This window comes from Hippoglossus hippoglossus, chromosome 6, assembly GCF_009819705.1.
Source record: "Hippoglossus hippoglossus isolate fHipHip1 chromosome 6, fHipHip1.pri, whole genome shotgun sequence".
Lineage (NCBI taxonomy): Eukaryota > Metazoa > Chordata > Actinopteri > Pleuronectiformes > Pleuronectidae > Hippoglossus > Hippoglossus hippoglossus.
The window spans coordinates 11187920-11214616 of record NC_047156.1 but is presented as its reverse complement, the minus strand read 5'-3'; the positions used below and the strand labels follow the sequence as shown (position 1 = coordinate 11214616).

At 44.0% G+C, this 26697-nt stretch overlaps 1 protein-coding gene across 2 annotated transcripts in view; it reads left to right on the top strand.

Annotated features, from left to right (window-relative positions):
- Positions 1 to 26697, top strand: part of grm3 (glutamate receptor, metabotropic 3) — a 37079-nt gene that overhangs the window by 4464 nt on the left and 5918 nt on the right. Inside the window, exons 2-9 of one of the 2 annotated variants that reach the window (XM_034587166.1) lie at positions 6632 to 6691; positions 12175 to 12705; positions 14322 to 14465; positions 17290 to 17559; positions 18027 to 18648; positions 25250 to 25492; positions 25618 to 25807; positions 26362 to 26671. In XM_034587166.1, the coding sequence (XP_034443057.1) occupies positions 12388 to 12705; positions 14322 to 14465; positions 17290 to 17559; positions 18027 to 18648; positions 25250 to 25492; positions 25618 to 25807; positions 26362 to 26671 (2097 nt within the window). In that variant the 5' untranslated portion in view covers positions 6632 to 6691; positions 12175 to 12387. The remainder of the gene's footprint in view (positions 1 to 6631; positions 6692 to 12174; positions 12706 to 14321; positions 14466 to 17289; positions 17560 to 18026; positions 18649 to 25249; positions 25493 to 25617; positions 25808 to 26361; positions 26672 to 26697) is intronic. The other variant, XM_034587167.1, reaches the window with a different exon arrangement.

The following is a 26697-nucleotide window of genomic DNA, read 5'->3' as shown; positions in this document are numbered from 1 at the left end:
CAATTTGTAATAAATACAAAAGATTAAATTGTATAATCATCACATTAAATAATGCATTTTCCTTTTTCAGCCTTTTTCAGCCTATTCAGAATCAACAACTCAATTATCAAGTCATTAAAAACAAATCTCCACAAAATACAATGTAGTAGGTTTATATAGTCCTTCTAATATTAGTGTAGAAACTTTTCACGTCTGTAAAAGTGTTCATTTGTCTCTGTAAGATGGTTCACCAAAGCTACTTGTACATTTTTTCGATTAAAAAACTTTGAATAAGAAGCATTATCATTACCTGCCAGTGCCTACCTGTCTGCGTATGTTGTCAACCACCATAAGGCAACTGATAGATATGTCATTTTGTCATCCTCCCTTACTACAGCCAAAGTCTCCAATAGGATGGTAAGTAACACTTTATGCAATATCAATTCAATCAATCACACGTCGGAACTTTTTTTAAATTTTCAGCACAGTTCATTTCTAAACACATATTAATATTTTCAATCTGGCATTATTCCTAAAATTTTAACTAAACGCAGATGACACTATCCTTTATTCCTGAGGTAGTTTATTAGGTTTACTACAATCTGAAGCAAAAAAAAAAATTTTTAGTTGGTGCTTAATAAAGACCTGCTGATGGTTTATTGTAGCAGCTGTGAAGGCAGGCCGAGCTTAAACATGTCATCAGTTTGTGAGCGCTGCGCACACCACTGGCAGTACATGACAAAGATAGTTGGTGAGAGCAGAACCACCACTCTGCAACACAACTGTATTACAACAGAACTGAACGCTTCTGCAGCTCCAACAAATACAACAGAGTGAGACATCTTGAACTCTCTTTTAAATCATTACAAAAACAAGTATTCAAAAAAAGGTGTGTGAGATGAACTACTCTGCAGATGTGTTATTTCAATGTGTCACATACACAGACTGTTCATCAACATTGAGGTTAGGTAAATGAAATACGGGATCAGACTCATTACTGGCAAATAATCAATATTAAAAGACTCAGATTGGAACTGGGGCGGGAAAAGATTACTCAGCACAAGACTCATCAGACACTGGAAATAAAGCGTGCGTGTGTGTGCGTGCGTGCGTGCGTGCGTGCGTGCGTGCGTGCGTGCGTGCGTGCGTGCGTGCGTGCGTGCGTGCGTGCGTGCGTGCGTGCGTGCGTGCGTGCGTGCGTGCGTGCGTGTGTGTGCCCAGCTCTCAGTGGGGGAGCAATCAGGATGCAGGGCTCACATCGTGTCATGTCTGTCAGCCGATGGACGGGGCCATCGTCCATCAGCCCAACTCTAATCAGGGATGTTATTTATGGCCGGGGGGGCCACGGCCTGCACCTTCAATCCTTATAGATGCAGTTTATTACTCTGTATTAATATAAGTCGCTGGAGATCATTATGAGCCATATAACCATTGCCTGCTGTACCCGAAAGAACTGGCCAGTGAGGAGGTTTATTCATAAAGCTTTTCATTGCACTCATTCATAAACATGGCTCACCCTGCATCTGCCAAAACCTTATACTGAGGGAGCCAGATCTGCTTTCTAGGATTATGCCCTGCATACTTGTAAAATGCTTTAGACTGACCTCAGCTGAGGTAATGCCAGGGTTTCATTGATAATTGTATTGTTTGTGTCATTGCCAATTCTAACACTTACTTTGTAACATTTTTCATTTTTATTCTTACCTTGTTTTAATTGATACAGCCATGTCTTATACTTTAATTATGGGTTATACGTTAAGAATGTGGCAAATGAGGATTCTCTATCAATGCATCCTCTGAAGTCACAAATGATTGAATGAATGAATGAATGAAATACAATATTTATTTCAAAGGTCTTTTTAATTTACAGCAACAGGTGTTTGTGGTTGTGGTGGTGTGGAGGTATCCTTAAGTAGATGACTCAAATTAAATTCTCTGCTTTTCAAAATTGCGTAAAACTACTGTCGCTCCACTCCACATGTTTCTCGCACTGTTTTTGCTCCGTTGAAGAAACAGGGAAGTGTCGGGAAGTCGCTGCTGCTTTCCCACAGCTCACATCTCATCAGCAACAACGGTCACAACACACATTGAGCTGCATACACACACACACAAACACATACACTCCATGCACTTACACATACAGCGTTAGAATTCCACTGTCTGTTCACCGACACCCTTCCTTTCCCTACATGCACGGACATTGACACACACACACATACGTACACTCAGGGGAGGAGGCAGTGAAAGGGCAGTGGGATGTACAGCTGTGATGGTGTGTCTCAGAGAAAGATCAGACTCTTCAATAAATGATGAGCTTGAGGAGGGAAGCAGTGTGTGTGTGTGTGTGTGAGAGAGAGAGAGAGAGAGAGAGAGAGAGAGAGAGAGAGAGAGAGAGAGATAGGTGGTTTAATGGTAATTCAGTGACTAGTATCAATTCAAAGTGATATACTTGAAAGTTACAGGGTGTAGGAAAGTTGCCACTCCCAGAAAGCCAGAACGTAAATACAAATTCCTTTTTTTTGTGTGTGTTATTCACTTGTAATATATACCAAACAATGGGAGGGTTAGTGTTTTCAATCACATCCTCATTTGATATATATTTTGACCCATTGCTTCAGGCTCAAGCCCCGTCACTAAAACAGAGAAGTACCAATAGAATAGCAGCTTCCCTCCTTATTCCAGCAATGTCCAAATTCCATTGTGTCACGCGTTTGATCCATTGTGATTGGAACACTAAACGATCGTTGCATGACTTTATGAATGGAGTTGTTTATTTTCACCAAAATGGCCCAACACCCGAGGGATTACAGAACAGACAATAATATCCAACACAAATAAATCCTTCCGGCAGTTGACGTTCACATTTAAAAGAAAAACAAATCATTGCTGCATACCACATGTGTTTCTAATCACGAGGAAAAACAAGTGTTACTCATAAACAGAAAGTATATTTACAGCAACAACAAAAAAATCACATAGTTCCCATGTATTTTAAAAGTCGTCTGACAATGTTGGCCAAATAGTTTGTATTGCATTACACAATGACACACCTGACTACATGTGTGCTGCAGCGTTTAGACTTATTATTAATACAAACCTGTGACTGTTCTCCCTCAGATTCAGGAAGGCAAAAAAACATGTCCTTACTTCCTGAACATTTTCGATTCTAGCAAAACAAAAACACATAAATAAAACCTAAGAATTTTAGTAAACATGCGTTTTGTTAGAGTGTTGATTTGATTGATTTGCTCAGCTTTTAATTTAGCAGTGACAACCCTATGGTTAAAAAAAGGAAGGAGCCCACATGTCTATGCCTTTTTTTGTTTGGTTTGATTGTTTTTCTGGAGGGTGTTATTGTTTGTTGCACTGTGCTTCCTCCCACAGTGCAACGACATGCAGATTGGGGTTAGGGTAGTTGGAGAGTATGATTTCACTTAAAGTGTGAATGTGAATGACTGTTTGTCTCTGTATGTCGGCCCTGTGATGAGCTGGAGACCTGTCCAGGGTGGGAGGATGGATGGGAGGATGGATGGGAGGATGGTCGAGAAACACCTACGTACCACATTCATCCTTTTTGACATATACAGATAATACATGCTTTATACGACTTGCCCTGCAGTGGAGATAATCACTCACCCAATTATGATGAAGACAAATCCATGGGAGTGATGGGAGCAAATCAAAAAAGTTAGCACATCATTTACATTCTAATAATTAGTGAGGGGTGACTGCGGTAATTGGTTTCCATGTGTGACCACCGAGCCTGACACAACTTAAACCAGCCAACATTATTCAAACCGATAAGTCTCCGTCCAGACCAATTATATTTATTCCTCTAACTGTCTGAGGCATATGCTGTGGTCAATACTGTCCATTACTCTCCACCTGTCCATTGTAGCGCTCTGTACAACTTGTATCGACTGCAGCGAAGACAGACTGACGGGGTGTGAACATGAATTAAGTAGGATGCAGCAGCACTCGTGCCGTGGCAAGGTTGACTGATGCTCCACGATGACTCCCAGGGTCATTACATGACAGTTAAGTTGATAGATGCCGTCCACGGAGGGGTAATTCTCCTTCTGACAGGCCCGCCGCCCTCCACAGTGATGAAACGTGGATTGATGAATGCTTTCACACATTTTCCCAACACCGGTCTGTTTTTGGGCTGAATGGTCATTTTTTAATCACACCGTGCGGGGGACCCCCAACACTGAGCAATGAAATTCAATACGAAGACATGACAGATACACCTACAGCGTATTTGTATAACACTGTAGATTAAAATCTCAATTATTTACCGTTTTGGTCTGAAAAATGTCAGAAAAACATAAGGAATATTTTTATGATGCCTTCAGATTGAGCGAACAGTCCTACACCCCAAACATATTCAATTATAAAACTGAGAAAAGCAGATAATTTGCATATTAAGATGTTGGAACCAACGATAATTGGGATTCTGGTTTGATATATGACTTAAGTAAACAAGGAATTTGAAATTTAATCAACATTACTGATGCAATTATTTTCTATTTGATGGTCCTCGTGCTCAGGATCAGTCTTGGAGGTCTCACTGTAGTAAAATCTACTTTGTAAAATAGACCTCACTCCCACCGCGGTGCTCAAAGGTTAAAAGCTCTTTTAGTGGAGAATGCCTTTGGAGTACCCACTGTACATGAGAGCACAGTAAAGTCTGTCTCTTGCATAGGTTGATCCAATTTTAATCAACAATGTTCTTCTTTATCTGCTCTGCAACAGCATGTGGACTCTGCTGCGGAGCTATAGTTCTGCTGAGCAAAGATCAATGGTTGTGTCGTTTGATCTTTTCGATTTCAGCCGTCTTTAAGGTTCACGGAATCAATTCTCCATGTTTCTAACGTGCAGCCTTTAACCTTTGAACCCGAATGCAAGTCATGAAATGGACTGATTCATCAATACAGGAACAGCCTGTTGTCTGTGGGACTGTGGGAATGGAGCATCAATAGTGCACTGACATCTCAGAAGCTGATTATTGATTTTGATTGGTAATAGGTGATAAACAGAGTTTTAATCCAAGTTAGTCTTTGTCACCTCACACAGATACACCCATTTGTCCTGAGGTAGCTGCCTGCATACACTCCTGTCTGGAAGCCAGTAAGTGGAATTTATCTCATTAAACGCTTTCACTCGATTGGGTGCAGGTTTAGCCAGACATTATTCCATCAAATTAAAAAACCCATTAATTTTATTTCTGTCATCAATGAATAGACAGAACCTATTAGAGGTACTTTTTATAACACTGTGTGTTTGCCTTAAAGGGGAATTCAGGTATTTTTCAACCTGGGCACGATGTGTATAAATGGGGCTGTGTAAATGAATGGTACTTTCAAGAACTTTTAGAATCAGTCCAGGACATTGGCTCCGCCACCATGACAGTAGCTACAATGTTATCTCATGGGGCAACTGCGACACTCCAGGAACTATCCAGTAAAAGTGCTTTTTTCACCAATAAAAGGCTCAAATGTTAATTTGGCCTCAAGTATGGCTGGAACTAGCCTTTAAAAACAAGTCTTTTAAGTTGTTCGGCCTTTCTGTTTTTTATCTTTCTGTCCTACTTATGGATCATCAGTCTTTCTTGCCTAAAACGCACTCTGTAAATAATTAATGGTCACGACCCATTGCACCCATAGGAGTGTTAGAAGTCTGGGACACCATGTCACACACACACACACACACACACAAACACAATTGTTTGTGAGGGTCAGAATGAATGAATTAGTTGCACTTTTTTATTTTGGCCCTACTCTCCAGGATAGCGAGGGAGCGACAGAAGAAGAAAGAGATGATAAAGGGGAGAAACACTCAAAGCAATTGGTTGAATTAACTGATAAACCTGTGACAGTGTGCATGTCTAATAAGGAGTCTGTTGTTCTGTAATAACAAAGCGTCTGACAGCCCACCTCCCATCGCTCTTTTGCTACAATGAAACGGAAAAAAAGAGCACACACACACACACACACACTCATACAGTGTCTCCCCATGCTGCGAGAGTCACTGATGCAGCTGGGGTGCACAACAGACAGATAAACAAGCATACACAAACACACTTGAACACACACACACGGAGGAAAGAAAACACACAGACACACAGACACACACAGGGCTGAGTTGTGCGGCTATCTCTCCTCTCAGTGTTCGGCGGTCCATCGACCCTGCATGGCTGCTCTCAGCTGGATACGTGTCATCCACAGCAGCCCTGCCTGTTAGGAGGGAAGAGCGAGGGCCGTGGAGGGTGTAAGGGAGGTGGAAATAAGTGGGGAGGGTGGAGGGCCAGCAAGGGGAGGGGGGAGAGAGGGGGGGGAGGAGGGGAGAGGATGCAGAGGTGATGCCATATGGAGGAAACACAGAAGATGAAACACGGCAAAGCAAAAGAAGAGTGTGTGGTGGCGCACGCTGCCCATACCCGCTGACTCCCGATTTGTGCCGGGTCAGAGGTGAAATGGGGTTGTCTGTCAGATGTTGCGCTGCATCACAGCTCCCAGTGAGCGGGGTCAGCAGTCAGCCTCCTGCTCGTCCTGATCCTATCTCCGCTCCGTGTGTTGACAGTCTGGTTGTTTGCCGGCTCTTGTTCACTCACCCACTGAACCCTGTATGTCGCCCCGTCTCTCTTAAATAGGTGTCTGTGGTGATGTTGCCATGTGCCAGCTGCCATCTGCCCTTATACCTCTTTATTCAGGTAAGACATGTAACTCCTTTATGATGTGTCTATGTAAATATGTGTTTATGTAAAAAATGTCATGTTTTTCCTTGCAGGGATATTAGGAAGAAGTAAATAAGTATAAGCGAGTAGTTTGACATTTTGGGGAAAAGACATATTTGCCCTTGTGCCAAGAGGTAGATAAAGGTATATACAGTTAAAAATGGAAACCATTGCGAGCCTGGCTCTATGCGCAGGTAACGAAATCCACCAACCATCATCTCTAAAGTTCATTCAAACCAAAGTTTCTCCAAAGCAGTGGTCACCAACCTTTTCAAGCATAAGATCACTTTTTAGTTCCAAAGATCTACCGAGATCTACCACACTGATATCTTCCAGGTACCCCACTTACAAGGGTCATATTTATTATTTTTGCAATTTCAGTAAAAGGCTGAATGTACGAGCATAAATATACACAAAGAAAGGCAGTTATGCAACTTTATCTTTTCAATGTTCAATATTCACATTAATATCAATTCATATTTACAGCATCTGTTCAGAGCACAATATTTAGCTTCTCAGTCCAACAATATGTTTTGCAGAGGAGCTGCTACTGCAGCACAATGTTTTTACATAGGCTTTGAATGGATTGGCTATAAATAGGACTATTTGCTTGTATAAAAGTAGTATATATGTATATTAAAATATATACCAGTGCTATACAGTACGAAGCCGTTCATCTTCCGCTGCAGATAAACATGCAGCTCTGCCGCCAGTAGCGGACACACAGCGCGTGTGAACAACAGACACACGCAGCTGGTCTGCGGCGCAACCACAGCCAGTGAGTCCAGAGAGTTACAGGGATCGACAGTGAAGACTGTCACGATCGACTGGTTGGTGACCAAGTCTCTAAAAGGTTTGTGTGCTGATATATTTCTCGCAGTTACTTCCTGTTGTCTCCACTGGTTTGGACTCAAAGCCAGAGTTGCCAGCCCCTTTTAAACCTCACTTTATTGGCGTTAAGAAGACCCCTCGTCGTGCTGCCTTTTCTCAATTACACTGGACTGAACGATTGATTTCAGATAGCATGACGGCGTTCCAGAATCAGAGGCGTGACGTGAAACATAACAGCGTCGGCCTCTGTCCCACCATGATGGCTCTCCCCTTTTCAAACAGACATCGATCCGGCTCTGTGAATACCTGTGCCGTCCCCCACCCCCCACCCCGACACACACACACACACACACACACACACACACACACACGTTTGTACTTCTATCTTAGTGAGGACACTCTTTGACATAATGCAGTCTTAACCCTCAAACAGCCCATTAAAAGTGGTTCAGAAAGTGAGGACAGGCCAACATGTTCTCACTTTCCCAAAATGTGCTCGCTCTGTAGCTTGTAGGCTATAGATGTTGCTCACAAAGATATCTGATCAGGTGCATACACATACACACACACACACACACACACACACACACACACACACGCACGCACGCACGCACGCACGCACGCACGCACGCACACACAAACCAGTGTTTTGCAAATCCAAAATTGTAGGTAATTTAAACTACAATGTGACTATTTCAGGTTCAGCCTGAGCCGCTTTTTTACCTTACATGTATACATACACAATATATTGACAAATGATAATAATCATGAAGAAAACACAAACCAGATCCCAAATCCTGATATAAGTAGACTATAGACACTGTTCACCTCTGTGGTGTAAAATTTCTTAGCTGCCGTGGGCATTTGAGTTTTTAAATCTGTGCCCCCAAAACACAAACCGTTAAACGCAAGAGGCTTTAGGAATTGATCCTTTTACAGTGTCTATGGTTGTCTGGGTTTGACTTCGTGACTGCAGAGGCTGTAAGTGCTGTGGTGTTTGGAAACTTAATCTCAAATATTGGATGGTATAGAGCTTCAAAGCTATTTTAATGCTTCAGACTTAAAATCGAGGCATTGATGCTGTTGCTTTGACAGAACAAAGAATTGAGGTTCACCTCGGTGCCGTGTGTATGTGAAGCAAGTTTCAGGTCTCAGCACTTTGATTTCCATATACCATGAGCTGACATCATCTGTAGCCAGTGGCTTCCGGAAAGGAAAGAAAAATACTTTCAGCCACTTTTAAGCCTCATCAGCCTTTTCGTTGGAAAATCAGCTGTAGTTTACTCTCTAATAAAGACGCTAACATGCAAAAAATATTACAATCTTTAAAATGCATGCAATATATTAATAGGTCGAGCACAATGTCATGCACTCTGTAATATATTTCAGTATTTTGAAGGAAGAAAAAGAGAAAAAAAAATTCAGTTTCACAGAGTGTGCTTTGCTTTGTTAGAATGTTAGAATGACACCTTGAGAAAAGTGTTAAAATGCCAGAGGATTTTATTCCAGAAATTTCTGGGAAATTGACTTTGAGAGCTTTCAATTTTCAGTTGAAGAATTATGTCAAAGTACAGCACAGAGCAAACCTGTCGTTAGAGTCTCAGCCCCATAAACATGATTTTGTATCCCACAACACGCATGCCCATGTTTTTGTGCTTGGAGACAAATGCCCAGACACCCACACAACCACATCTCCAGCTTTGTTGTTGTGAGCTCGATACAAAGTTCCACTGTGTGACATTTTCTTTTGACCCCTAATAATGATGTAAGAGTTTATTTTCTTGGAACTCCAGCTATTTCAGTGGAAATCATTTAAAAGAAATCTACTTTTCCTCTCCGATGCACAAACACACCTGGGACACACATATATCGAGCATGTGTGACAGCTTGGAGAATAAATCTAAAACTTTCATAGACTCCATCAACGTCCCTCCCCAGAAACAGACATTGGGTTAAATTATGTGTCCATCAAGTGTGTGTCAGGTCGTCTCCTGTCGGTTTTTGACAGGAAACAACTTTTTAACGCAGAGTCAACAGGGACAAGAGTGACTTTAAAACACCACATCATGATATTTCACACAAACTTTAGTTAAGAGGGTGTATTAGCACTCCTTTCTATGATAAACATTTACATTCGTCAATATATTTATCAAATATCCTAATTCTTTTTGTCTATTAATTTGAAAGAGAGGGAAGCTAAGACATTGAAATAGTTTGCTTTTAGGTCAAACCCTTAGAGAACAGGTGTATGTGTGTGTGTGTGTGTGTGTGTGTGTGTGTGTGTGTGTGTGTGTGTGTGTGTGTGTGTGTGTGTGTGTGTGTGTGTGTGTGGGTGGGTGGGCGGGTGTTTGTCTGTACGTGTGTCATATTATAGAGCAGAGAGGTAAAGGTATGGCAGCTGCCTGAAGAAAAATCTTAGCTGCCTGCATCTAAGAGAAGCTTTCATCCTCCTACCTGCTTACTGAAAAGGAGAGGCATACTTCTCTCTCTCTCTCTCTCTCTCTCTCTCTCTCTCTCTCTCTCTCTCTCTCGCTATCAAACACTTAAACAGGGTTTCAGCTGATGCCGGCAATCAACAGAAATTCCACCACACTCCTTGGTCTAGATTGATCTTCATAATCAAAATGTCAACCTCCAACTTCAGTCTTATCTCTCCTGAGGACGGCAAAGGAGACATGAGAGAATTTAGAAGAAAATGATCCTACTCGAAGGCCCTGTGAAGTGAAAGATACATTTTCCCAGTTTTAATCCCCGTGTTAATTGTTCATTTATCTCTTGTTAGATGGCAATAAAATGTCAAAAAGTCAATATTGTAACTCCACATCAAAATCCTTGTTGTTTCTCTTCCTGTAAAATGCTCACAAATGTTTGATGACTCATCCTGCTCTCAGGGTGTTTACTAATTTTGGATACGATGAAAATGCAGCGCCAGCTTCGGAATCTACTGTATGTATGGACTCACTCCTCAATCCCTGTCTGATTCATCAGTTTAATCTACATGCATTGGCGACAGTGGTGGTGAGAAGTTCCCCACAACAGAGAGCACGCTATCGTCATCGCTTTACATGTTGAGCCGCTAGAAACTGTCAAATCTGTTGAGGGGAGTGTAAAGCATCTTTAGCTTTTTAGGGACTTTACTAGAATCAAATTGCATTCCACCTGTCCATGGTGTACCCCTCCTTTTGTCCAATGTCAACTGGGATTTGCTCCAGCCCCCCGCTACCCTCAGGATAATCCCTATAGATGATGGATGGATGGAAATATCACTCTGACATCCATTTTCCTGGGACACTAAAGCTTTGTGTTAGCTAAGTTATTAAAAAGATATAAACACATAAGGAAAGTGAGACTATAGTAAATATGTGTTATACAGGATATTATCTCTTGCAGCTCAGTCTTTGAATTGTTTGACATCCAAGAAACGAAAAATGTGGTTACAATAAAAGTAAGATAAAAAATTTGAGCAGTGATTTAAAGATAGTGACTTGGCGAGCCTAATCCCGTCAGGCAGGGAGTTCAAGAGCCTCGGTGGCCCTGACAAAGAAAGCCCAGTCAACTTGAGTAGCCAGCCTTGACCTAGGGACAGCCAACAAGGACAGGCTTGCCAATCTCAGGTTGTGACTGGGATTGTAGGTGGGGGCCAGCCCATGTTGAGCTTTGTAAGTTATTAAAAGAATCTTAAAATAGCTGTCAAGACATTTCACATAGACCCATAAATGGCAACCTGGAGGGGAGGTCACGGCATATTTAAAGTCACCAAGGCCGAACCCCCCCAGTACCAATCCAGTTCATGACAATCCATACAATTGTTGTCAAGAAATTTCAGCCCGAACAAAAGCAACCCCAGTAAGTACGACTCCGAAACAGCAACATCATCTACCTTCATCTGCGACATGCCATGTTTGTTGACAACTTCACCAGCTCCATTATCTATTGAAACATTTGTCTCTGACTAAAGAGGAGGTGGAGAATGTTATTGAGCGACACAGTCAAAACACACAGTGATGTATTTAATTGAGTTGAAAGCGACGATAAGCAGCATGAACTGTTGTTGGCCTCAGTGTTGTCAGTGAGCTTCTTTCATGGTAAAATTATGCAGACGAGAGGGGGAGCAATAAATCTGATAACAAACACACACACACACACATACGCACACACACTTCGGGGTATGAACTCATGGGCGAGCAGAGAATTGTTGGAACAGATATCAGATTAGAGAAGCTTTTCTGATCTGTGGCATGAGAAGGCTGGGCTCATGTATCAACCAGCCATCTAAGCTGGTTAATCCTGATACAACCAGGGGCAAACACACACACCCACTCACACACACACACATAGAGACAGGAAGATGTAAAGGAGGGGCAGGTTGGAGAACAGTGGGGTACAATCTCCAAACAATTCCTCATCCCTTTTAGTCATGGCCTGGCTTTGGCTGCGAAGCGGAAACATCTTGGAGCCCTTGTTAACAGTGTCCCTGAACTCCACTAAAGGTCCACTTTGCTGTCTTTATACTTTATCGTAACACTTACAAAAGTGTTGTATTGTCCAGCGTCTGACAGCTTTGTCATTTGTCCCGTAATGTGTTTGACTGAGTTGTGTCTCCATCCTCTCCTCTTCTCTCCGAGCAGGACTGATGTCCAGATGGTGTGCCCCTCCATGTGCCGCCCACTTCAGCTCTCCCTGACTGTTTCATGGGCCACGAACCGACCCAAGCATCCACGGCCACTTGATTTAACCCTACCAGACACTGCACTCCTCACCCTCAACCCCCCGCCCCTGACCTTCACCCTCAGCCCCTCTGTTCCACTCAAGTATCAGTCCTAACCCTGCCTCAGCCCAAAATGGTGGCCCGCATTCCCGCTCTGGTCTTGGTCATGATGTGTCGGGGCGTGCTGCTCTCCGTCGGAGACCCGCCTCCTCTCCGCCGAGAGATCCGCATCGAGGGCGACCTGGTGCTCGGCGGCTTGTTCCCCGTGCACGAAAAAGGTGGCGGTATGGAGGAGTGTGGCCGCGTGAATGAGGACAGAGGGATTCAGAGATTGGAGGCCATGCTGTTCGCCATCGACAGAATCAATACGGACAACTTTTTGCTGCCTGGCATCTCCCTCGGTGTCCACATCCTGGACACTTGCTCCAGAGACACCTATGCACTGGAGCAGGTTAGTATAAACTCAAAAAGAGAGGATCCAAGAAAGTGTTTGATTTACTTTCCAAATCTTAAATTTACGCTGCCTGCCATCTACGTAAAATACTGTTTCCATCAGTGTGTAGAGTAGATTCTTATGTTGCTCTTATAACTTGTTTGGTCCGAACTTTTGACTTTTCAGTTTATTCTGAACCAAAATAATGTGAGAGGTGCCTCTGACCATGGTCCAGACCAATGGACCAGTTTAGTCCGATCAAAACAGGGGGTCTCGCTCGATCAAACTGAACCATGGTTCGGTATGAAAATACTTTTTGGGATAGCTTCAAACTTTCTGACCAAATGCAGGAATTTTAGACTGTCCTACACAATCGAAAAAGATAATAAATAATATAAAATAAATCTAAAAATAAATTGGCAGCAGCTTTCAGTCTTTGCCTCTGACGTTACAATGTTTGAATGGTGAGGATGTTCATTTTACTGTAATGATATTACCATGGCAACAGAATTAACAAAGATGAATGGTCTATTCCTTTTCTCCATTCAAACAAAAAGACTGAAAAGTTTGCAAATACACTTGCAGAATTGACAGCACGCTAAACGTCCAACCAATCAAAGTCAAGTATCGGTTGATGCCGCCCACGATGGTGATGATGATAGGACAAAGCTTTCACATGCACAAGATGCTGCTGATGCTGTTTAAAATTGGTCTTATTCAAATATATATGCCCAAGATATATCATTTGTATTTTACAACATTAAACCACTGATATAACTGTGTTATGTTATTTCAACAGTATAATTTGTGAGATCTTATTTTTGTTTTGTACTGTGTTCCGTTGTAGCTGCATTTACCAGCAAATGCTGATACGACTTCTCGAATGCAGCACATCTTACACAGAGTTGGTTTATTAGCTGTTTGTTCTCTCGCGCTGTCGGGCAACTTAAACTTCTCCTATAAATTTCATACCTAAAACTGCTGCTCTGCTGGAGTGGTGTCAGACATAAAAAACAAAACAAGTAATGTTTCCATTTGAAGTCAAGTGCAACTATAAGGTCTCATTAAAAGATAATGTTCAGGTGAAGTAAATGCATCTCGTAAATTCTTTTTATCCACTCTGGGAAAAAGGATCTTGCCTCAAATGATAACAGAAATAGAAATAGAAATTCGGGATTAGGGAAATGAGCCGGATACAAAGTAAAATAAAGAAGAAAAGAAAAGCACTTACCCCTCAGTGATTGTTATCTTCAGAAGATGATTGTATTTTTTTTCCCGAGCTATTTAGAGATGATGCATCCAGGGATCTTAGACAATGAGCTCTTTGACTGCGTAAACCCTGGATTCTTGACATAGGGTCCCTTAAATAGGTTGTATGTCTGTTGGCTGTTTGTACACAGCAGAAATATGTTATAATGTGCCTGAGTCTCACATTCAGACCCTGTACTGAAAGCATTTCAAGAGCCCCTTCAAAATATACAAGAAAAACTATCAATCAGTCGTGTGTACATGTGTACGTGGCAGATTTCTTACATAAAGAACATAAATCAGTGGCTGATTTGGAATAAATAGATTATACCATACGCTTCACCGTACACGTTGCAGGGGATTTGATTTATGTGCTTGTGTTATAGGCTCTGGAGTTTGTACGAGCCTCCCTCACCAAGGTGGATGACACCGAGTTCATCTGTCCCGACGGATCGTACGCTCTGCAGGACGACAGCCCACTCGCGATTGCCGGCGTCATAGGAGGATCCTTCAGCAGCGTCTCCATACAGGTAACACACACATACGGCTCGCACTGGGAGGAATGTTGCAAACGTATTTTAAGACTATGGCACTCAGTAGATCGCATAGCTCCGCCAAGGCCCGGCAATTCCCTTAATTGCTGCACCACATTGTACACACTCATAGATTTCAGTTCCCTAAATATGCCTGATATTTTTTTAGCAAGATCCATGAATTTTATTAAAATCTTGGATCTCCCCCCCCGATCCAGATCCGTGTATTGATGCTGACGAACAAACAAACAAACAAACAAATGCAGATGAAAACATGAGCTCCTGGAGGAAACCATCTATATTTACTTCCTTGGTTCTTGGGTTTCTTTTACCCGTCCTTGCACAAGTTGCATGATCCAGAGAGCAAAGGCTGACTTCCAGTGACATGGCAGTGCCAGTGTGTTGTCGTGTGTGTACTTGTTTCTTAGAAGTCTCACTGGTGTGTCCTGTGTGTTTCCCCAGCTCTTGTAGCACTTGTGACAGAGCTCTATAATTTGCATAGTTTAGCATAAAACCTCCTTCTCCCTTTACTCCTCTGTGTCTGCACAAAAGCCTCCTCCTATCAGTCCTTAAATCCCTAATCTCAGCGACTGTCTTCTCTTCCTCATGCTCTCTTCTTCTTCTTCTCTCTCTCTCCCATCCTCTGTATTTATTTCCTTCTGTTACAGTCCCTTAAATCTTTGCTCTCCTCCTTCTCATCACTGGCTACTTTTTCTTTTTTCCTCTCCTTTATATTCATTCTGGGGCGTCCCTCCCGGCTATTTGGTGAGAGCTCAGTGTATGCTGACCTCAGCCCCCTTCTTCTCATCCTCCTCCTCCTCCTTCCTGGGGCAGCCATTGTTAACACATCTGCTCTGTTTCTTGTCCTTCATCAAACATAATTATCCTTTGTTTCCCCCGCAGCTCATTCTTGTTGCCCTTTGTTGCCGTTGCTGTTGTTTTTACCTGTCTTTTCTGAGGGCATCGCTGTTTACGGGACCAGAACTGTGCTCTGCTGTCTTATCTCCAGCCAGTGAAGCTAATCCAGCTACACCTTCATGCTCACTCTACTTGGCCGGTCTGTCTTTTGCCTCTAAATGAAGTCACAGGGAATTATTTAATGTTTAATCATGCACAACTAAACTCCATTGTCTCGAGGCCATTTACATAGCAGGCAGTGTTCCCCCCTTACGTCCGCACACGTGTGTGTGTGTCTCTCTCTGTGTGTCTGCATGCGTGCGTGTGTGTGTGACTTGCATTCCAAGCAGAAAACACACACCATCCCTCCACTGCACCAATTTCTTCCTCCTTCCCTTTAATTTTTCTCTTTACTCGTCTCTCATATTCAGCCCATTCCTACAGTGCGTCTGCCTTCGCTCTCTCAGCAGCTTTCACTGACAAACTAAACTGTCTGTGTCCCTGTAGACAGGCCCCGTAACTAGCTGTGGTCATTGTTCAGTGGAAGGTGATGGAGCAATGCGGTGGAATTCTGCAGCGTGACCTTCCCCGACATTTAAGTCAACTGCCACCTAAAAACCATAAAACTCTAAGCAGCCGCCTGTATGTGTGTGTGTGTGTGTGTGTGTGTGTGTGTGTGTGACAACCTGGCCTCATGCACATCAGTATATGTATGCGAGTGTGTTTTCTAATCTTCTACATTATTAGTCTAATGAGATTCCGACATGTTGTCAAAACAGCTCATCAACTGAGCTGCGAATGAAATATAGAGAAGCCCAGAGTGATGCGCTCTAAAAGGATTAAACTGAGGCAAGAACTGAATGGCTGTGTACTTTATGTTGTGTATTTGCGCGTGCATGTTTGATTGTGTATGTTTACATGTCTGTGTGCGCATGAGTATGTGTAGCAATTAGATTTCTACTGTTTGTGTAGGCGTCTGTGACTAAAATTGTAATGAAGCAAATACGAACAAACCCCAATCAACTGTAAAAGGGAATATTATATGGACATCAGTAGATCCCAGATGATGTCCATCACTAATGCATGAGTCAGTGTGTGTGAGTCTCTGTGTGTGTGTGTGTGTGTGTGTGTGTGTGTGTGTGTGTGTGTGTGTGTGTGTGTGTGTGTGCATCTGTGCGCGTGTTATCTATTCCTACACTTGCTGAATTGTCTTTTATCTTTAAATAAGCACATTATCTATGAAGGAATTTCTATCAGCAACAACCTTATAAATATCTTCAAATTTTTCCTTTGATGAAAAAAGTACATTGAATAAAGGACCATTTCAATAATTTGATGGTTCTTATATATTTATTGTTTTTGTCAATATGCAAAAAATTTTGATCTTACTTTGATAACTTACTGAAAAACTTGATACACATGAAGATTTGAAAGTAAAACACCCAAGACAAAAAACACGACCATACTTACCTCTGCCACAGTTTTTGTCTGTGTTTGTTTGTTTTTCTATTATTAAATAGCACGATTACAAAAAACTACTGGATGTTTTATCATGAAACTTAGTGAGAGGAGGCGGTATTCATCAGGGAAGACACCAAAAAAGAATGTGTTGCCAATCTAGATCAGGGGGCAGAATCAGGAATTATTTTTCACTTTCTTTAACATCGCGAGATTGAGATTGTCATTGATTCCTCAGAGAATAATTCCTGGATCCTGATGAAAAGAATCCGACATGTTTAGGGGGAATGATTTGTGTGAATTTTGCCGCAGATCCAACTAACAATCCAGATCCATTGAATTAAAATATGGTTTCAGAAGGGGACTGTTTGGCCTTGGGGGAGATAAAGATTCTACTGAGTCCCAACATGTTTAGTCTCGTCCACATTATTCCTCATTAATGTCACTTCTCCATCTCTTCCCCCAGGTTGCCAATCTTCTCAGGCTCTTCCAGATCCCGCAGATAAGCTACGCGTCGACGAGCGCCAAACTCAGCGATAAAAGCCGCTATGATTACTTCGCCCGCACCGTGCCCCCTGACTTCTATCAGGCCAAGGCCATGGCTGAGATCCTGCGGTTCTTCAACTGGACATACGTGTCCACCGTGGCGTCGGAGGGTGATTACGGTGAAACCGGTATAGAGGCCTTCGAGCAAGAGGCCCGCATGAGGAACATCTGTATCGCCACTTCGGAGAAGGTAAAGGGCATATTCAATAGAATAGTATTTTCTGTGGTTCGATCTGCATGAATATGAAACACCACTGCTCAAAGCTAAAAAGCAGAACTTTTTAATCTGGAGTGTCACACTGATTTATGGCCGGAAGCTGCACCAGTAACAATGAACAGGGCGCTAAAATTGCGATTTTTCGTCATGTCTTATCTTGTCTTACACAAAATGGGGTTTATATTACACTGGTGTTATCAGTTGTGAACCAGAAAATGAAAGCTTATCTCCAAGAACTAATTCCGGATGCTTTCACAGTCCCATTTTTCATCTCATTTGCTATGAAGGTGAATGTTAGTATGAGGCCGCAGTATGGAATGCATTCTGCTTTCTTCCTTTTTAATCATACTTATAAACAGTTGAAAATATGGATCTTTAGCTTATTTGCGGGTAGGAGTAGCATTTTCAGTCCATGCTTTTCCCTCTGTCTTTCTGTCCAGGTGGGGCGTTCAAACGCTAAGAAGTCCTATGAAGCTGTGATCCGTCAGCTCCTCCAGAAGCCCAATGCCCGAGTGGCCGTTCTCTTCCTGCGCAGCGACGATGCCAGAGAGCTGCTGGCAGCTGCTGCCAGGCTGAACACCTCCTTCATCTGGGTGGCCAGCGATGGCTGGGGTGCGCAGGAAAGCATTGTCAAGGGAAACGAGGTCACCGCCGAAGGAGCCATCACACTTGAGCTGTCAGCCAATCCCGTGCCAGAATTCAACCGCTACTTCCTCAGCTTGGACCCGGTCAAGAACCACCGTAATCCCTGGTACAGGGAATACTGGGAGCAGCGGTTCCAGTGCTCTTTAGGTGGCGGAGGAGCAGGAGTAGGTGGAGATGTTGGACTCGGGGAGACGCATCTTCTTCCCCCGTGTGACAAGGATTTGACCATGGACAAGAATAACTTTGAACCCGAGTCAAAGATCATGTTTGTGGTGAACGCGGTGTACGCTATGGCTCTTGCCCTTCACAACATGCAGAGGAGTCTGTGCTTCAACACCACCAAGCTGTGCGACAGCATGAAGGCCTTGGACGGGCGAAGACTCTACAGGGAATTCATCCTTAACGTCAGCTTCGCAGGTAAGACGGCTTGAGCATTGTGAGGAGAGTGAGGAGTCCGAGATAAGGCGGTTGAGGGGGATGAAGAGTGAAACTTAGTGAATGATGAAGAAGAAAGTGTGGAGGAAAGGGGGGGGGGGGGTGGGCAAGAAAAAGACAGGGATGTGAGAGCTGTGCCTAGTTAACAGTCCTCTCATGAACAACACAGGGATGTTGTCCTTCTCCTCAGCCAAAGCAGAACATAAGAAGTGAGACAAATCCGCTTAATTGCTGCGTATTGTCGGAGGCGGCCCGCCATTGACACCTATTACCCATGCGTAATTGATACGACACTACAAAGTTGCTTTGAGGAAAGAGAGCTCCGGTTAATCCGTCAGCCATATTCTTCTCTCTTGCACTAATGAGATTGTGTGCGTTATAATAGCTCCTATAGCATGGTGCCTGTCTGTCAGCCCCTGTAGAATTGGGAGAGAGGAGACAGAGGATTGGCTTGACTGACAGATGGCGTACAAAGGGAGCGTTATAAATAAACTGCCGTGTCTCGAGGACTGACAGGTTTAGAGGTGCTTATTCCTCCACCAACCGTGACCAGGAGCAGACATCAAAAACAGCCAGACACACCGCACTAACACAGCAGCTTTGCCACGGGACGCAGGGGAGAGGGAGACGGAGACGAAAGAGCACGAGGACGAGAGAGTGGCATCACGTATGGAGGGAGGATGGAAGGTAACAGATAAGACTGACAGGCAGAAAGGAAGAGTTTGGGTTTTAGGTAAAAAAAAATAAAGGAGGAAGACAGAAGAAGAGATGGGGAGGGAGGGAAGGGGGAGGGAGGGAGAACTGAGGCAATGCCGGAGTGGGACAGCGTGCGTCAGCAGAAGAAGAGGATTCTCTTTGAAACTCCCCATCTTCATTTCTGCTACAAATCAAAGGACGTGGAGCATTTCTGTCTGAGAGGAGGCCGACATAGAGAAGGAAAGAGAGAGGAAGAGGGTGGAGAGGGAGAAAGACGGAGTGAGAGGGTAGAGTCGAGGCGATTGCCGTCTGTAACCGCTCCCTTATACAGAGGGATAGAATAGATATGCAGATTAACACACGTGAGAAGTTTTGAAAGTTTAAAAATGTTGCGGAGTGGTGAGAGGAGAGGAGAGGAGAGGAGAGGAGAGGAGAGGAGAGGAGAGGAGAGGAGAGATGTGAATCCCATCGACGAATCTTCATGTCTGATCATCCTCCTCCCTTTTTACATCCCCCTCCCACTCTCCCTCCCTTCCTCTCACTACTGATGTACGTCCATGAGGGGCAAGTCTTTATTCTGCAGAAGCGAAAGAGTAACTAAGGATCTCCGGTACAGCTCAGCGTTGGTGACGACGGTGACAGCATGGCAAACTGCTGTATCTGTAAAATAAAAAAGACACACATCCAAAGAATGGGTCTCGATGAGGGGATGTTGGAGGTGGCGGTTCGGTTAAACACAGAACTGTTGCTGCGTTTGTTTCTTTTTCACGTTTTTTTTCGGTTACGGCCCTGCCTGACTCACTCTCACTGCCGCACATACTGTATACATCTTTAGATGGAAGCAGCCGAGGTGAGCTGAGGTTGAACGTGGGGTATAAATACTGCAGCATCACCGCATCTCCGCAGTGCTCTCAGTCTGAACTGTTGCTGACGGAAAAACCAACACTCTCTATCTCACTCCTTTCCCTTCCCTTCCCTTACACACACACACACACACACACACACACACACACACACACACACACATGCATGTTCATTAGGAGACGCTGCACACTGCATCAAAGTTCGATGTCACGTCATGCTTCATGCATCCCAGTAAAAAACGCCCCCCCCTCCCCATCCCCTCCCTCTTCAACTTCACATTTCACGAGCTGCCTTCCACTGTGATCGGGCTGTTTTGTTATGTGACAGCGTATGTGGCGCACTGAGGCAGCATGTTGTGTGGTTGGGAGAGTGTTTTCATATGCCGCTCTCCTCATCCAGCCTCATCTCGCTAGTTGCTATGGTAATGAAGCCGACACTATTGCCCATTGTGGAAGTGATCTGGTAGATCATGGGAACTGCTCCCCGACAGACACGGGGGGCATATTTGTGCATTTTTATGAGGCCGGGCTACATACTTCGAACATAAAAACACACACTGGCGAACGCACGGGAGAGACATGCATGGACACGGCAAAACAGTCAGCGTTTTCTTTGAGTTTTTTTTCCACAAAGAGGCAGCTTGAAATGCTTTTTTAAAAAAAAAAATTTTATACCAGTATGAAATTGCAGACACCCCCAGCCCACACACTCCTCAAAGCCATCATTCAACTCCCACCCGCCCACCACCCCGATCTGCAGCAAACAGATCAGTATATACACACATGCACGCAGTCTTCTGTTCAAATAGTGGCGATAGATGTGATATCCCCCCCCCCCCTCCCCTATCTGTGCTTTGGTGTGTGTGTGTGTGTGTGTGTGTGTGTGTGTGTGTGTGTGTGTGTGATACGTCTGTGTTAGCAGAGGCGGTGTGCCTTCAGGGCCATATTGAGCAGAGAGCTCACTGCAACGTTTAGATGCTAGAGAACAACCTTCGCTCCTTCTCTCCCTCTTTTTCCCTCTCCGCACACCCCTCCTCCGTCTCTCCCGTCTCCGTCGCTCCCCGTCTTTCCGTCCCTCTTTTCTCTCACTCTTCATCTCTCTATCTTTCCATATCTCTCTCCCTTTTCTCTCTGTCACCCAGAAAAGTGTCCTACTCTCTCTACATTTAAAAAACAGCACATCCCACTCAGACTTCACAAGGTTTTCTCTCCTGCCTCCACCGCCTCTCTGTGCCGGATTTTTCCTCCACTCCACCACACTCATGCATCCATCCACCCTTCACCTTTTCTCTATTGATTCCACCATCTGAAAGGCTTTCCTCCATCCACCTATATCTCTGCTGCCGTCACATCGGTTTCTTGCTTTTCTCTTGTGCTATCTCCTTTCTTTTTTCCTCCCCTGTCACTTCCCTCTTTTCTCTGCCCTTATCTTGTCTCTTGGCTTGTCCTTCCCACCCAGCACCTCCCGGATTTTTGGCCTGCCGTTTCCCTCTTTTGTCTCCTCTGTCTCACCACCTCTCTTTCAGCCGAGCCTCATCTCTCTGCTGCTTCACTTTCCCTTCTATATGTTTTTACCACGCGTTGTAGACTTCCTCTATTCCCCAGCGGCCTGTTGCTCCATGGCCCAGGGAGCACCTCGGTCCCTGGAGAGCGAATCTGCAGAGAGAACAAATAAAGCTAATGTGATCTGTCTGTGTGTGCGTGTGTGTGTGTTTGTGACATGTGAGTGCATCTGTTATTTCGTATCTGTATATGCTCAGGGATGTGTGTACGTGTCCCTTCACACCCTCTCTCTGTGGGACACAGATGTGTAAGGTCATTAACCAATGAAGGATGAAAAGAGGGGCAAGAAATGTTGGTCACGCCATGAACGGTGCTGAGGAACTGTATCTATATATTTTACCTGAAACAAGTGTGTATTTATGCATCAGCCTTAATGCACTATTTACCTCGTCAAGCTTAAATGGGATTAAATTGAGGATTCAGGTGAATTGATGCTCAGAAATATAATTCTCTATTCCCTTGCCAAAAACTAATCAACAGCCAGCTTTTGGATTTTTAGCCACACAAAGAAAAGATCCCCCTCCCATAAGTCTCTCTCTCTCTCTCTCTCTCTCTCTCTCTCTCTCTCTCTCTCTCTCTCTCTCTCTCTCTCTCTCTCTCCCTGCTTTTAATACCCACAATCCCCCTTGGGCTTCGCTTTAGTCCGACATGGCCGAGAACATAATTAATTTCTCAGCTTCTGAATGAAAGCCTGTTTTCGCCATGCTTCTAATTAAGCTAGAATAAAAAGGCATTTCTCAAGTTAGCAGGAATACTGAATGTCTCCGAAAAAACGAAGGATCTGGTTTGGCTCCTTTATACTGCAGGTTCTCTCACCAAACTTTCTTTTAAACTGTTATTTGTTTTATATTCTGCGGCCCTGGATTTCAAAGCACTTAAATCTCTTAGTCTGTGTGAAGGACACTTTGTTTTGTTGAGCCTAAACATGCCAATATGTCAATTACCTAACTTGGTTTACATATGTACTGGCTGAAGTGGTAAATGGTCTGTAATTATATAACGCTTTTTCTAGTCCTGATAACCACTCAAAGCCATTTACACAGTTATATTTTCACCCATTCACACACACATTCATACAGTGCATCTATGTGCAGCACTTTCTCTATGAGAAGGGGCAACTTGGGGTTAAGTATCTTGAACTGCCAACCTTCTGGTTAGAGCACGACCACTCTAACCCTTGAGCCACAGCCGCCCTTAGTGCCTTAACTTTTGACTTCCCCTAAAAAAATCATCAAAATACTTTTCTCCCATCTCTTTGGTGTTGGCCAAATACCTGCAAAATGTTGACATTCCCATCAGCCTCAGTTGTAAAATTGCTAGGATAGACTCTTAGCCCTGTCGGTCAAAGACAGAATCCTCTGTCCTCACCAGACTTTTAAATACATCCCAGGAGAGTGCTGAGGAGAATGAGTGGCGTTCCTCAGTCAAGGACCCACAGGCCGCCGTCGTCACCTCTCTGCAGTCACATGAGGAGTCTCGGTGGCCTTCGCCAGCTCTAACTTGCAACCTCATACACTTTCCTGATAAGCTGCCCTGCCATGTCAGCGAGGTTGAGGCTGTTGGTTAAAGGAAGGAATCGCCAGTCCCCTCAGTCTATTGCTCCCTGAATGTGATCTGTTCAAGGGAAGTCAAGGACAATACGTTGCCCATAAACGGGTCTGTGGGCTGATGTCGTTATCTCTTTAGTCTGTATTACACGTAATTACCACATACAGCTAATTAGGCTTCAGCGCACATCTAAGGTCCTAATAAGATGCAGTTATGATAATTAGCTGGTGGCAAAGTGTTTCTGTGAGTGTGTATGGGTGTCGAAGAGGAGGCGGCCCAGCTTGTCTTATTGCTCTGTGTTATTAGCAGACTTTATTATCTGCCAACGTGCAGTATAATGGATTCAGATCTCTTCATATCTCGGAGATATTATCAGCACCGTCTTATTGAAATCATTTTCATTTAGCTGTCACCTAAACATTTAGCCCCAAATTCCAAAGAAGACTTGACACCTAGAATTTCCTGTAACAGAGCGAGAGAGAGAGAGAGAAGAAAGATAGACGGCTGTGTTGTCTCGGTGATTTATGGATTTCATAAACCATAACACCCTCCACTGTCACCTGACATGCTGAGCGTTCTCAACAATAGAACAGCTTTAGCCCTCCTCATTGTTGCATGGACACACACACAGAAACCGTTAACAGAGGGGTCAGAGCTCCGGTTCTGTCAACACAGTCCCCCACAGCACTCACGGTAATACCAGAACCATTAAAACTGTAAAGGAAACCTAACGGAGCTTCCACATGCACGCATGTGTTTGCGAGCACACTCTTATTCAGCCGAAATGTTTAATCGTAATCTGTGTCCCGATTCATTCCACTGATCCCAAGCTTTAGCCTGTGTTTGGAGAAGGAATTTAGCCCAGCGATTTCTTTCGGTTTATCCAATTATACAGAGATACGAGGAAGGCACAATGCAGTTGATGCGTCTGTGCACTGAAGACCAACAGCCTTGTTATACGTTGAAGAGTGATGCTTTATAAACCTAGCATATGCTGCACTATCCCCAGCCACATCATCTTTTGACAGGGGAGGCAGCGGCATACAACACACAGCCGTGTACAGCGTGTCAGCAGCTGAGAGTTGATTGCTCTGCTGTAAGGACAGACGTGGCACTGTAGCGGTGACATACACTTCGTCTACGTCCAAATCGCCAAGTGTCAGCACTGTCAGGTGTTAACGCCGCGAGCAACGCCTCAAACAGCACACCGCTTATTTTTAGCTGTTTTTAACCAAGTCCATAGATGCTTTTTGTCCTTGAGTTTTTTTTTAGTTGTTGCTTTTTTTTTTACGGTTTCAGCATCCTGCCAATTTTACAATCTCTTCTGTTCCCACATCCTCAGGGTAGATGGTAATCCTTTCATAACAACTTGTATACAAACCAATTTGGCAGTTTCAGCAGTGTACCTCCCTCACATAAGAGACCCAGAGGCTAATTCCATCAATGTGTGGGTAGCTATAGCGCTGCCCAGGGATTCAGTCCTCTGCCTTCATGCCTATGACTTTATGGGCAGTTTGTTAATGATGCATTTGGTAATAAACTTTGTCTGATCAGAATTTAGAAAGAGTTTTCATTCCTATGTGACCTTAGGGAAAGCATGGGAGGACATTGATACACGCAGACATCACCAAGCAGACCAGGCATTTATAGCCTCTTAGCCAATACATTTGTACCTGGCTGGTCTTCAGTAATGAAAACACTATTGTAATGTCCTTCCCTGTCTGTTCTGGACTGCTAAGGCTTAACTGACCATGGCTTATTGTCTCTGTCCTCACTGCTGCTTTTAAGAGGCATCAGTGAGAAATCAATGGGATGATTGTTTGCGATTGTTTAGCTTTAATCTCCTTTTCCCACTCGTCTTATCTCTTTCATTTCCTTTCTTTGTCTCCTCTCATCCCCCCCCCCCCCGCCAGCCCCTTTCTCTCCGCCGGGCAGCGAGACAGCGGTGAAGTTTGATTCCCAGGGGGACGGCTTGGGCCGATACAACATCTTCAGCTACCAGCGCTCCGGCGAGCGTTATAGTTACATGCCAGTGGGCGAATGGGCAGAGACTCTGACACTGAGCGGTGATCTAATCCACTGGCCGAGAGAAGTGGTGCCCACCTCGCAGTGCAGCGACCCCTGCGAACGTAATGAGATGAAGAAAATGCAGGCAGGTAGGGGACTGAATCTCAATGATGTTCTTTTTTTTTTTGTCATAGCAACGTACCCTATCAAGCATCTATGCCTTTTGAACAATCTCAAGCTGCCACACTCTGCGGTTCGTATCCCTGTTTCCCAGGTGAGTACTGCTGCTGGATCTGCACGGCCTGTGAGCCTCATGAATACCTGGCTGATGAGTTCACCTGCTCGCCCTGCGCTCCCGGCCAGTGGCCCACTGACGATCTGACATCCTGTTACGACCTTCCTGAGGACTACATAATGTGGGAAGATGCCTGGGCCATTGGTCCAATTACTATTGCTTGTGTAGGGTGAGTGATAAAGAGCTGTCGGCAAGATGTCAGTTTGACTGGTCCTGAGAGGTGTGTGTACGTGTTTGCGTTAAGGGAAGATTTGGATATCAAACCTAACAGAAAGACTCTCCATACACATTTTAGGGGTGTGAAGAATTATATTTTCTGGTCTTTCCAAACCACAAGACAAAAGGTTTAAAGAATGAAGTAAACTGTGATTAATTGTTCAAACAGAAGCTGCATGTGTGGTTAATTAGTTTAAGTAATGGTTTGTTATTGGAAGTAGCAATACATTCAAGGACGACAATCAAAAATCCTGTTTCAACTAGCACATGTGCAGTTTTTCCTCACTGGAAGCTGGTCCTGGATGCTATTAGAGTTTGAGCCAATGTTTAAAGTCAAAATTAAATAGGAGGCGGGACAGGAGAATGTGTTAAGAATTTGTATTTTCTAAACTTTTTTTGTGCTTTTTCAAAGAACTATTTTCCAAATATAGTCAATGATGTATGGCTTTGCTCAAAGTTATAAAGTTAACAGTAAGCAAGACTTAAACGTGCATCTTCTGTCCCCAGGTTCATGTGCACCGGCATGGTGTTCTGGGTGTTTGTCCGACACAACAACACGCCACTGGTGAAAGCTTCAGGCAGGGAGCTGTGTTACATCCTCCTCTCGGGAGTCTTCTTGTCGTACGCCATGACTTTCCTCTTCTTAGCCAAACCATCTCCCGCCATCTGTGCCCTGCGTCGCCTCGGCCTGGGCACATCGTTTGCTGTCTGCTACTCAGCCCTCCTCACCAAAACCAACAGGATTGCCAGGATTTTCAGTGGTGTCAAAGACGGAGCGGGCGCAGTGAGGCCACGCTTCATCAGCCCGTCGTCTCAGGTGAGCGATTGCCGCATCATTATGCA